Genomic DNA, 12,474 nt, shown 5'->3' with positions numbered 1-12,474 from the left:
ATATATGTATGAAGTATGAAGTTGATAGTCTGTGAAAATTTCAAGCTCCTCCGTCTTCTCCTTGTGGTTCTACTGGCATCTGCAGAAATGCACCGCTCCCAGTCAAAAACAACCAATCAGGGTCAGGGGGAGGGTCTTAACGCAGTCAATCATGCTTGTGTATGAATATTCAAACAAATGTTTTCCGTGTTCTCGGTTTCTGGGATTTTTTCGGACTATATGAAGCGCAAAAGAGTTTTAATCATCTGGATTGTTGCCATGATGCCGCACTGCTTTATGCATTGAGTCTCAGCCACATGGAGGTGGTGAACTATGTAGCAAAATTTAGAGAAGTTTTTTAGATTTGCTCATTTGTTTTTAACTTAAATAACTGTTTTTGTTTCCATAACAGCAGGAAAGTGTGCCGTTTTCATTTAATCTCACTTGAAATGAATGTAAATTTGTTTTGTAGCGAGATAGTTTTACATAGAAAGTGATACCAAGTTCAGCACAGTTCATAGGATTTATGTTATTCTCATATTCATCAAATCTCAAACACCAGAAAAGCCACTGCTGGTCAAGAAGGACGTCTCAGCTTTGCACAGGTTTCAGACCATCAGCAGTTCATTTATCCTTCAAGTAAAATCTGTTTTTACCTCATTCAAACTTTCACATCTTTACAAAGAACCGGTAACATCCTTGAACTCTCAGTGTGCTGAACATAGTTTTCGTCATGCCTTTTATTACTCATTTGGTCTTTTTTGTGCATATTGTTTGTCCTGTGTGTCTCTGTGTTGCCCTGCGACAGACTGGCGACCTATCCAGGGTGAACCCTGCCTCTCGCCCGGAACGTCAGCTGGAGATGGGCACCAGCAACCCTCCCGACCCCACTAAGGGACAAGGTTGTAAAGAAAATGGATGGATGGATGGATTCCTCCCACATCCCATGTTGACATTTCAACCATTCAGCTTCGACGACATCAAAAACTCTTCTGCAGGTTTTGTCCCTTGTTTTCGCCAAGGTCTGTTCTTTGTAACATTTTATTATGTTTATGAAAATATTTTTCACATAAAGTTTGAATGTGACAAGCTTTCAGCCAAATAAAGTGGTTAAGAGACAGAGTGTTGCATCAACACTAACGATGGTTGTTGTATTAGTTCTGCATCAGCCAATTAAAAAGGTGCAAAATCTTCAGAGTGACAAGATAACAACCCTACTGACCGGCTTATCAGAAATACTGGGAAAGGATTAGGATTCCCTCCAACATCAGTGTGTGACCAAGCTGGGGTCCAGCATGTTTCTCTAAGGTCTGTCGTTATCTACGGTCCCTCGCATTCAATACTTTGACCCCTGATTTTTAAATAAATAAATCAATAGTCAATCTATCAATTTCTTCAAGCTGTTTTCATACTATTAAAAGACAACAAATGATCATTAATAGTGGAATAACCAGTGTGGCACAAAGAATTTGGGTTGTTTTAATGCTCAAAAATCAAATATGAGCTTTACTGCCAAACCCACCAACACATTTTACTTGTTTTTGAAATTTTTTTTTCCACACAATATTTTATTGACCAAACATAAACTGCCATACTTTTTGTGAAGTTTACCACTAAGTGGTGTTTTTAACCATTTTGTGTCACTGTGATATCAGTTTAAATGAACTATGACTTGATTTTGAAAAAAATAAAAATAAAAATAAAATAGGGCTGCACAGTGGCGCAGTTGGTAGAGCTGTTGCCTTGCAGCAAGAAGGTTCTGGGTTCAATTCCCGGCCCCGGTCTTTCTGCATGGAGTTTGCATGTTCTCCCTGTGCATGTGTGGGTTTTCTCCAGGTACTCCGGTTTCCTCCCACAGTCCAAAAACATGACTGTCAGGTTAATTGACCTCTCCAAATTGTCCCTATAGGTGTGAGTGTGTGTGTGCATGGTTGTTTGTCCTGTTTGTCTCTGTGTTGCCTGGCGACCTGTCCAGGGTGAACCCCACCTCTCACCCGAACATTAGCTGGAGATAGGCACCAGCACCCCTCCTGACGCCACTAAGGGACAAGGGTGTAAAGAAAATCGATGGATGGATAAAAATAAAATAAACCCAGCATATTTTTTCTCAATTTTTTAGAACACATAGCTGTTGTTTTTCTTGCTGCAATTGAAAAATAATAATAATAAAAACAAAATCTAAATATTTCTTTTCTTCTTCTTATACCCTGTGTCATAGATTTTGATCAACTAAGCACGGGGTCCACAAAGACAACTTACCCACAGGGCTACTGCTTCAGCTTACAGCATTCACACTGCATTTCCACAGGAAGTGGAGTTTCTCTAGTTTCTCCTTGCATTTTCATTGTTTGGGTCAAGACCGAGGTTCTGCCACGCGGAACAACCCAAGAAGAATGACTCAGTTCCTTCAAAGGAAGAGCTGCTTCGAGAAGAAAAGCGTAAACATCAGTCATTGCAGTATGGAGGCTGTCTCTGCCTCCCCCCTGCTTTGTTTGTTCCCTTCATTCAGGCATCGTTAATGACATCATTGCTCTTCAAACACACACAATGATTTAGACACATTAAAGTATTTCAGCTTTTAGGGCTGTGAGGATTTGTGGAGATTCACCAGCAGACTAAATGTCTGTAGCAGGAACAACGTTTTTCATTTGGCAGTCACTGCCTCTCTCTTGTCTTATCTGAGCCGTTTGCCCCCACCAGACGCAAATCAGGGAACTAATCAAGTCCTAGACCCACAGAAATCACTGTTGCATAACTAATTGTCAGCTGAAGCTCTGACAACAAACGGAACCGCTGGCTGTTATAACCGAACGCTGCTGAGAAGGAGCTTAAAAAGCAAACACGGAGGGAAATAACGTCCTCTGAGATTTCCATTTAGCAGCGAGTGAGAGCGAAGAGCAGCCAGTCACAGCTATTATGCCAGAGGAGCTTCCTCTGCAAAGATTTCACAGTTTACTCAAGGAGTGATATATTAAATCAACGTAAAGAGATGGAGAACACTCACTGGTTTTGGCAAGCGTGACTGGGATTCCAAAAACACCTGCAGTGAATATCCTTCAAAAGGAATAACATCTGACAGTATCCTTCATTTATTCCTTTCAATATATTTTTCAAAAGAGGCTCAAACTTAAATGTCAGAGTCACTGCATCACACCCCAGTTTAAGCTGGTTTCTGTTACTCGCCTTCTTCGGAGGCAAAGCAGTCAATAAATGCAATTAGACCGACGACACATAAACAATAACAGTCCAATTTCTTCTAAATAATTACTGTAGAGCTCAGGACTCAGTAAATAACCGACTTACAGCGTGATGTTTCTGGTTGATCAGATAAACATCGATGTTGTCTATGAGCCTGTCAGAATCAAAACAGTCATGCTGAGGTGAAGAAAGCTCAGGCATTTCCCTAACGCAGGAATGGACTCACTAAAAAAAAAACCCCAAAACAATAGACATATTTTTTTAACAATAACAAAAAAAACTACATAACTGCAAATTAAAATTATGTAGTTCTGCCACTGCAACTGGTTGTTGATGACTGAGCAGCATGTCAAATCAGGAATAATGTTGTTGCACTAATAAGGGCAACGCTGTGCAAGCATAGACCAGAGATGCAGTGAGAGCTGCTTGTTAACATATCTGAACTATTCCTTCAGCTTTAAGTCAAGCAGATAAATAGACCAGAGGAAGTGAAGCTTTGCACTCAACCTCCAGGTGTTTTACTTATATTAATTCACACAAAAACCTTCTACAGTTTTGGCATAGAGTTGTCAAACCACAGATGTTATGGCTGGCAATCCGAGCAGGCAACTTCATTAAAAGAGCTCATTTTAGCTTGTTTTTCTGACGTTATAACAAGGAATCTGTGTGCTAAAATGTAAAATATCCATTTGCAAATGGATATGCAAATATGGGAAATAGAAAAGATAAATGTGACTGTAAAAGTACATTTTAACAGCAGAAGAAATTATCGTTATTTAATGCTTTTTGTTTAAATAAAGTGGAAGAATTGTATTCTGTCATGAAGCAGGTTTTTAGTCTTTTTTGAATGATTCTATGGAGAAAAGCAAGAACAAGTTTCTCGGTGTTGTCTTTAAAAGAACAATTTCAGATAAAGTGCTGCAGGGGAAAATGCTCATACTTGAAATGTAGTTTGTACAATGCAGAATTTTCAGTGTTTTGTTTTTAGGCTTTTAACATTTTGTGTGTTTTTCAGCCGTTCTGGCTGCCGTCACGCAGAGAGGTAGCGAAGGGTCAAACGGACACGCCGACTCTCCTCTGGAACATTTTAGTTGAATGTCAAGCTGAGCGTAATAAAGCATTTTCTCGCTTTGTCATCTCCATCCTTTCCTGCGGGGGGCGGCAGGTCGGAAGCCCTGATGCATAGGCAATTGAAGAAATGTGAGATACTCTGTGGACGGATCATCTTCCCATTTAGCTCCATGTCTGCTTCACATATCAATGCACACTCACCCCCAAGACCAGCTTGGAGTAAAACAGCTCACCTTAACATGCACATCTGCAGAAGAAACATGAAAACAAAACTGGCAAAAAGCTAATTTCTAGAACATCAATGTGTAGCTCCAACTTAGCATTCCCAGAGCAATTGTTATTCGCAGTGACTGTGTTAAATGATCAGAGTCCTGCGGTCGCTGACCTCCAAATGAAACCAATCAGCTGTTTCTGCAGGGGAATCCTACTGATGCCAACTGGAACAACAAAGGTTGTGTTAACGTCTTCAGAGCTGAAGACAGCAGCAGGAGTTCTGGGCTGAAAACTGTGGACACTTCAAGGCAATGCGACATGACAGCTAACAGACGCTCAGCTCTCCAATGGGCTTTAGCTCTGACAGACAAGTGACTTACAGCGCTGTCAGTAAACATGTTCTTTTGTTTCTTCTCTCTTTCACGCACAAAGGTTTCTGAAATAACAGGGGAAGCATAAGAGTAGATATTTTAACATGTGTTTCTTTATTTTATTGTTTCTTGTTCTAGGAAAGTTAGCCCACGTAGAGTGATGTAACTCATTTTGACAGCCAGAAAAAGTCTGACGTTGACATTGAAACGTATTCACTCACAATACCAAAAACATAAATAATACAACAGTTTCTTTGAGCTAATAACTCAATCTATTGAGGAATACACTCACGTTGGGATTGAAACAACTGTACGAATCCAATCTGTCTATCTTGTTTCGTCACTAAAAATTGAATGCCGATCTTCATTACGCAACAAGCTAGCAACATGCAGACTTAAAAGTGCCAGCATCTCCTGTCATGAGGGACATGGTTCAGAGAGGCAGCGTAATCCTTCCCAAGGTTTTCATTGGGTTGATGACTGATCACGCTGCCTGTGCAGACTAATGATGAGTGATTTTCTCTAAGGGGAGAGCAGAAAAATAATAATAAAAAACAAAACACCACTTCAGTTGTCTGTTTTTGTCTTTTAACATAGGAGCCGTTTCTCGTTCTTTTGCATTTCCTCTGTAGGTCTCAGAACTCTGCAGGCAGACAGATGTAGAGGATTGTAAAGGTTCTGTCATCACAGCGAGCGCTCACCCCACTGTCATAACGTTCCAGGTGTTTTTTTTTTTTTTTTTTTTCCAGAGCTCCCTCTTTGCGGAACAGATTGTTCTCTAAAATAAATACCTATTTCATCACATCTGCAGCAACAGAGCAGGTGGAAGAACATTTTGCATGCAGACATCGATAAGCACAATGAGATAAAGAGTGAAGTAAGTCGTCTCGCTCCAGCACAGCGTGTGAGCTGGCTTACTTTGACTCCTGTCACTGCTGCTATCAGGTCGTCAGTGTTTGTGAGATTGAAAAAAAATGAAGTCATAATTTTCTGCACAGAGTTTGAGCGATATGCTTAACTCATGAACAAAGGAGGACCGCTCTTTAAATATCCACTGTGAATTTTGGCAAATGCCGTGAGAAATTCATATCACAGCTCGTCGAGAGTACAGCAAAAATTTGATTTCCGAGCGACTAATGTTCTGGGAACATTTTCCGGTGTTGACCTTTCCGCCACAGGCAGTCTAGTCGTGGTGCAAGTGGAGCAGCTGCTCCAATATATTTCAAAGAGGTGGAGCAAAATCATGCTTTTGGTATAAAACAAACAAAAAACTGATCACTCCTTGTAACAAGGAAAATGTGAAACGTCTTTATGATTTTTCCCTTCTACCGTGATACAGTATGCAAAATAATTATACAAAATCAATCCATCTCATATCTACCATCAAAATTCACCTTATTTAATGCATACTTTGATATTTCCCCACTTTAGATACACTTGTCTACTATGAGCATCTCTTAAAAAAAGTCGAAACACAAATATTTGCAGCAACTAGCAAATTATTCAACAGCAAATTCTAAAAGAATTGATTGGGTTTTTTTGACTTTTGTCAGGTTAACCAGTTTTAAACAGAATTTCTAAAACAGGTAATATGAGATCAATCAGAATTTTGACACATTTACAAAGATTCAGGCAAAACTCCAAACCTAACACTTTTTACTCTTGACATTTATTCTCTTCACATTCCTTAAACAACAATCCAAGATGCGTCCTCTACCCTCAGTCTAATAAAAGTATAAATGTGGCCAGATTCATCAGAATCAAATGAAGCGAGATCGATTCAAGGAGCACAGGACACTGTTTGCACACACAGATTGGCCACCAGAGTCCAGACTTTAACACTCGGAGTGTAGATTTTGCCGCAACAGTGGGATTCGTTTTTCTTCTCCCTGGCAGAGTCTGCCGATGCATCTCATATTCTTAAAATCAACTTTGGGTCACGATCAAAGCTAAATAAGTCACAACAACATTTTGGTATTTTTCTGTGAGTATCTTAGAGGAAGTACTGTCATGTCTACCCTATTTGTTTCATAGTTAAGTTGTTTTCTTATAAAACACTTAAACCCCGGCTGTATTATTTCGTATCTGCTTTGCATTTTTATCAAGCACAAAGAAATGTGGCATTTATGAATTGACGTCTCAGCATTCCCCATCTCTGCGCTTCGTGCTGCAGCAAATTTGATTTCATCTTCAGCTGAATCAGGCTGCCATACATTTTCTGATCACAGAGGTAAGAGCAACATATTTCCACCACTTTTTACAAACTGATGCAACTGTTATTAAAATGTCGCTATAATGACGCAATAATAGTCCGTTTTAATCTCTCGCTTTCTGCTGCGTCTGAACTGATGATGGTTTGTTTATCTAAATACAGTGAGTGCCTGGAGTGGCTCCAACAGGAGGACAGCATGGTCTTTTATCTGATTAACTGTGCTAACACAAATCTTACCACTTGGGGGCGCCGATGGACTGAACGCTCAACCAGTTGTTTTTACATATTTCATCCCAGTTAAGACACAGTGTACATAACACTATGCTTTCTGAGTGTTGTGATCTTTTCTCATACATTTTGTATTCCACAAAATGTATCTATTTGGTGATTTAAGATTCAAAATGTGATTTTATCTCTGCCAAGACAAAGGGAAGGGAATGAGCGATTCAGGAGTTCAATTAAATTGTTTTCAAAATGCTGTCCTAGTGGACCTGACTAACTATACCTCCACACCATTTACTGTTCCAGTTATCTGAATACTTTCATATTTTTGATGTAAATTTGACAAAAATTAGCCGAATAAGCAGCACAAAGCTGGTGGTTTTGTTTTAAGGATTTGGTGAAGAGAAATTTGCTTCTCAGTTAAATAAAAATAAAGAATCCAGCATTATAATTACTGGTGAGAAAGTTATGCTGACCCTTAATTATATTTTGACCTGCTTCCTCTGTTACATTTTACATAATGCAGCTGTGCTGTGTCAGTGGCAAATTATGGACACAATGCAGTCTGTTAATGTTACTTACTTTATATTGGCATGCTTCTATTATTTGAGTAGTAATGAAACTTGTCTTTATTTAAAAATCACATTTTGTAACATATCGCTCATTTTAATTTTCGTTATCTCCAGGTCCCCTCCGTCAGTTCATGTCACGTCTTTCTTTTGTTTTGAGTCTCAGTTCAAGTCATTAAATGTTGCTTAATCTGGAGGCCAGACAGATGTAGCTGTGAAAAACAACAGCTTGAAATGAATCCTCTTTAAGACGTGCATGTTAATAGAAATCTTGTCAGACTGTCAGCAGCTCGACAAAATGTCAACAGTGTCAAATTACATTAAAGCCGAAGTGTAGGAGCAAGACGACTGTAAGCAGAAGGACATGACTATTAACCGTCGGGCCTGGAGCTAGCTCAGTCTAACACTATTAATAGCAGCCAAGAGAAGTTTATAGCATATTTCTGGGTGGAGTAGAGTCCTTATTTTAATACCAAACATGAATAAAATAAAAATAAATAGCTTGGTTTGTGGTGTAAATGAAATGTTCCTCCTGCTGGGCAACAACCAGAGATTTTCCTTGATTTTTCTTGCATCATCTATTCGCAGTCTGTGGTTGGTGCAGAGAGAAAGGCTCTGTTGTCGCTCACCACCTTTTTCTTCTTACCCTCGCTGATTTATAAAGGTCATTTACCAGAGGGTGGCAATTAAGAGCATGACAGACATAAACAGAGGATAATAATCTGTCTGAGGTATAGAAAAGCTGGCGGCTTGGCCACCAGCAGAAAACCTGATGAGGTAGCGCAAAACAAAAAGAAAATCGTGTTTTATTCTTTTTATCAAAGTTTTAGAAACACTTAACGAAACAGCAAAGTGAGGTTGTTTTGTTTGCCAACTTGGATGTTTTTCTTTCTTCATCTGTTCACTCCTAAAGCAGAAGAAAAGCTAAAGAAAGGGGAAACAACCTAAAACGTGTAGTTGCTTTATTTGAAACCTCTTGACAACTTTATCAGAGACTGTTGTGTGGTTAAACATGGAGTCTGTTTGCTAATCAGGTGAAATCTGGATGCATTGGGGTTTTATTGACTTGATTTTTGAGTTTCAGTCTGATTTTTTTAATGATTATTTTTGCTTGTTAATCATGATTTGCATTGCACATGTTAATATAGAGTCATATTCAGTGCATTTTATATGCTTTCTGATGAGGGTTATTTGACAAATTAAAAGAAAGCATAATGTTTTTTTTGTTTTTGTAAGGTTTTATGAAAATGCAATATTAAATATAACATAAAATTATACAAGTTTTATGTTACAAAACTTGTGTAACATTTGCAAAAAGTGTTGCACAAAAATTACAAATATACCCGTATTCTAGACATTGCAATAATCAGCCAATATGTGAAAAGACGTTTCAGTTACTCTGTGGGAGGAACAAGTGCGCATGTTTTCTGTCCAACAGCATTTCAAGACTGTGCAATAGGGTTAAAAGCCAAAGGCTGTGTATAAAATAAATAATAATAAAAAACTGTGCATTTTCTATGCTTGAAAACAAGTTGTAGATATGTTGCAATATGACAACATTTGGTCATACAGGCCACAATTCTGCACTTAAAAACTGATTTTATTGGTACGATATAATTTTAAAATCTTAATTGTCACTCTGTCATTAGCTGTAAGCAGATATTCATCATGATGAAAAGAAATAACGTCTAGAAAACATCAATCTGTGTGTAAATAATCTCTATAAAGATGTTAATTCACTTAGTGAAATTACAGAATTTAATGAACTTTTTCCACAACATTCAAATTCATTGAATCCGACTGTATGTCAACTCTAGCTCTTCAAGACTGTAAACTCTGCAAAAATTGATAAAGGAAACTTTCTGTACTCCACTGAAACAGGTCTTCGGTCAGTATAAATTGTCTCCATCACAGTTGCCTCCATGCCCTTTGTTCTAAAATGACATAAACCATCTATATGAGAAATGTGAGGGCATCATGCTGGCCCTAATCTTCCTGCTATCACTGTTCTGCGCTGAGCTGATGGCGGCTCTGTAAAAGCAGAGATTGGTAAAGGTCATTTTGTATAAATGCAGCTGAAAGACAGCAGACACAGAGGCGGGAGACAAGAGAAGCCGTCTGAGCCTGAAATCGTCTGACAGATTTCTATAAACACTGCTCACATCAGCGCTCGGGTCTCAGCAGGAGACCATGATCACATCCAGAGGCTGAGTTGTGAAGGTTTCGGATACGATGGGCAAAAAGACAGACACATGCTCAGCGACTAAGTTTCTGGTAGGTAAGGATTTAGACACATCCTGGAAATGAACACTTCAGTTTACTGTAAATTAATGTATCACTTCATACAGATTAGTTGAAATATTTTTCCAGATGAATTCATAAAATATAAAATGTTTTATTCATTTAACTCTGTTAATCTCGGATCAAAAGCAGAAATATCAAATTAACACATCCATATTAGTACAATTCAATTACAATTTGATGAAGCAGGACCGTGATCATTTCTCAGTACTGCCTTGAAAATGCATGCAATTGACTAATAATTCCTAGGACCCCAAACCGTAAATATTTAATCAACCCTGGCATCACTCGTTTGCTTTAGTGAGGTAATTTCAAGGCACTGACTGGCTGGTGAGAACAGCCCATCCTCTAATGAAGCCCCATTAACACGAGCTACAGGCCATGAAAGGCACGTAAATATTAGAAGCAGCCAGAGCTCTGACCCACTCGCCTCGGTGCAGCCATGTTTGATCAGGCTGTTGGGCTTCAACACAGAGACATTTCCCTCAGCGGTTGCTGGTTTTGGCGACCAGGAAGCTGGGATCAGAAGCTCTAATAAGAAAATAAACAGTGAACTGTTGGAGACTATAGGAGTCAAACATGAACAAATTCATCAAATAGATTTGACTGGATCTTATTGTTAATTCAGGAAATCCTGTACATTCTCAGAGCACTAATATTAACCTATTTGTCGCAATTTGTTAGTGAATTGCAACAAATTCTTTGTTTATTAGTTAAATTGACATGAACTATGATAAAACCCACAGAGTAACTTTTATTGAAATCTAAAGCATGGCTTCTTAAGTGTAAAACAAACATGGACAATCTATTCTGTGTTCAGAGTGATATATGAGTTGACTAAATACATGTAGCTACTTTTAAATCCCAGTAATATGTGGAGCCTTTAGCTGTTCATCTCTCCTAAATGAAGCCAATAAATTGCTGCCCTTAACTCGTTATGTTCTGCGTTATGTTCACTCAGCAGTACTCCTAATGAAAGTACTGCTGAGTGAGTGCTGCAGTGTGGGATTTTCTTCTGGCTCCCAGTCGCAGCAGTTCTGTTGGAGGTTTCTTTCTGTTAGAAGGGACTCGTTTCTCTCCACTGTCGCACCATGCTTGCTCAGAATGGGAAAAACGTTATACAATGTGCTGAGCTCCCTTGGACATACAACTTTCCACCAATTCATATTGTACATTGAATTGTGGTTGACCTGAATGAATGAGAACGTGTGTAATTGAATTTAAATATACAAGTAAAATTGGATTTGTTTGATTCTATGCCTTTGGGCATGAATCGGATCAGTTTGTTTCGCAAAGTGCATTAAGATTACATATGCTGTGAGAAGGTGATATGAACAAAATAAAACTACAAAAGGAATCAAATCAAGATTTTTGTATGTTGTTCTTTTTTCAAAAATCTGAAAAGCAAGCCTTGATTGTCTCGTCTCTCCTCTCCTCTCCTCTCCTCTCCTCTCCACCTCGCTCACAGACGCGCTTTGCCAGTGGGAGCGCGCACAGACGCACGGAGCGAGCGGGCAGGAGAGACACAAGTCCAACATCCTCTGAGCGCCATATCTCTGATCTGTTTTCTGGAGCGCTCCTGAACACCTGCCGCGGAGGGGAGAAGAAGAAAAAAATCTCCGACTTAATAGCGCGTTTAAACTCTCACCCAAATTGTGATGGAGTTTCCTACAGTTCCTTCAGAGGACTTTCAGGAGGTCTACTCTGGGTCTGCAACTCCTTATTTAAATGCCACATTTTTAGAGGATCTGCTGACTGAACCGTCTAAAAGCAACGAAACCAGCGGGGTCGCAGCCAGAGACACCTCGGGTCTCATCATCGCAGTCTGCATCACGGCTCTCTACTCTCTCGTCTGCGTGGTGGGACTGCTGGGAAACGTGCTTGTTATGTACGGAGTGATCCGGTAAGATACACATGCCACCGTTTAATAAATGGTAATAAATGGGGGGGGGAGTAAAAGATGGTTTGGTTGTTTGTTTGATTGATTGTTTGATTGATTGATATAATTTTTCACACAGTTACTTATAGAAAAAAGATGATGTATGATTACAAATGGTGCAAAAATAACTATTTGCATTTACCAATTTAATGGATTTTATGAAGACTGGTGTAAAATCCATTTTCATTCTGTGTGATTTAGTTTTCCCAGTTTCAATGTGACGCTGTGACAAACAATTTATGTAAATATTTGATGAAATATTTGACCTTTTCACTACTGCACTGCAGTAGACATCTACTCAAAAAAGTTGAATAGCTGCCCAAAAAGAATAGTAATTCAGTAATTCAATAGTAATAGTAATTCAATAGTAATTCAGCTCGGTTTCAATAGTAATATATA

The 12,474-nt window shown here is 38.9% G+C and overlaps 1 protein-coding gene across 1 annotated transcript in view; it reads left to right on the top strand.

The window, feature by feature from the left end:
- The first annotated feature begins 11,610 nt into the window (after nt 1–11,610).
- Nucleotides 11,611–12,474, top strand: part of oprd1b (opioid receptor, delta 1b) — a 5,161-nt gene continuing 4,297 nt past the window's right edge. The window contains exon 1 of the mRNA XM_008432315.2: nt 11,611–12,039. Within this exon, the coding sequence (XP_008430537.1) occupies nt 11,795–12,039 (245 nt within the window). The 5' untranslated portion in view covers nt 11,611–11,794. The remainder of the gene's footprint in view (nt 12,040–12,474) is intronic.

The sequence above is a fragment of the Poecilia reticulata genome, linkage group LG16 (assembly GCF_000633615.1).
Source record: "Poecilia reticulata strain Guanapo linkage group LG16, Guppy_female_1.0+MT, whole genome shotgun sequence".
NCBI lineage: Eukaryota > Metazoa > Chordata > Actinopteri > Cyprinodontiformes > Poeciliidae > Poecilia > Poecilia reticulata.
This window is presented reverse-complemented; position numbering and strand designations above follow the sequence as displayed.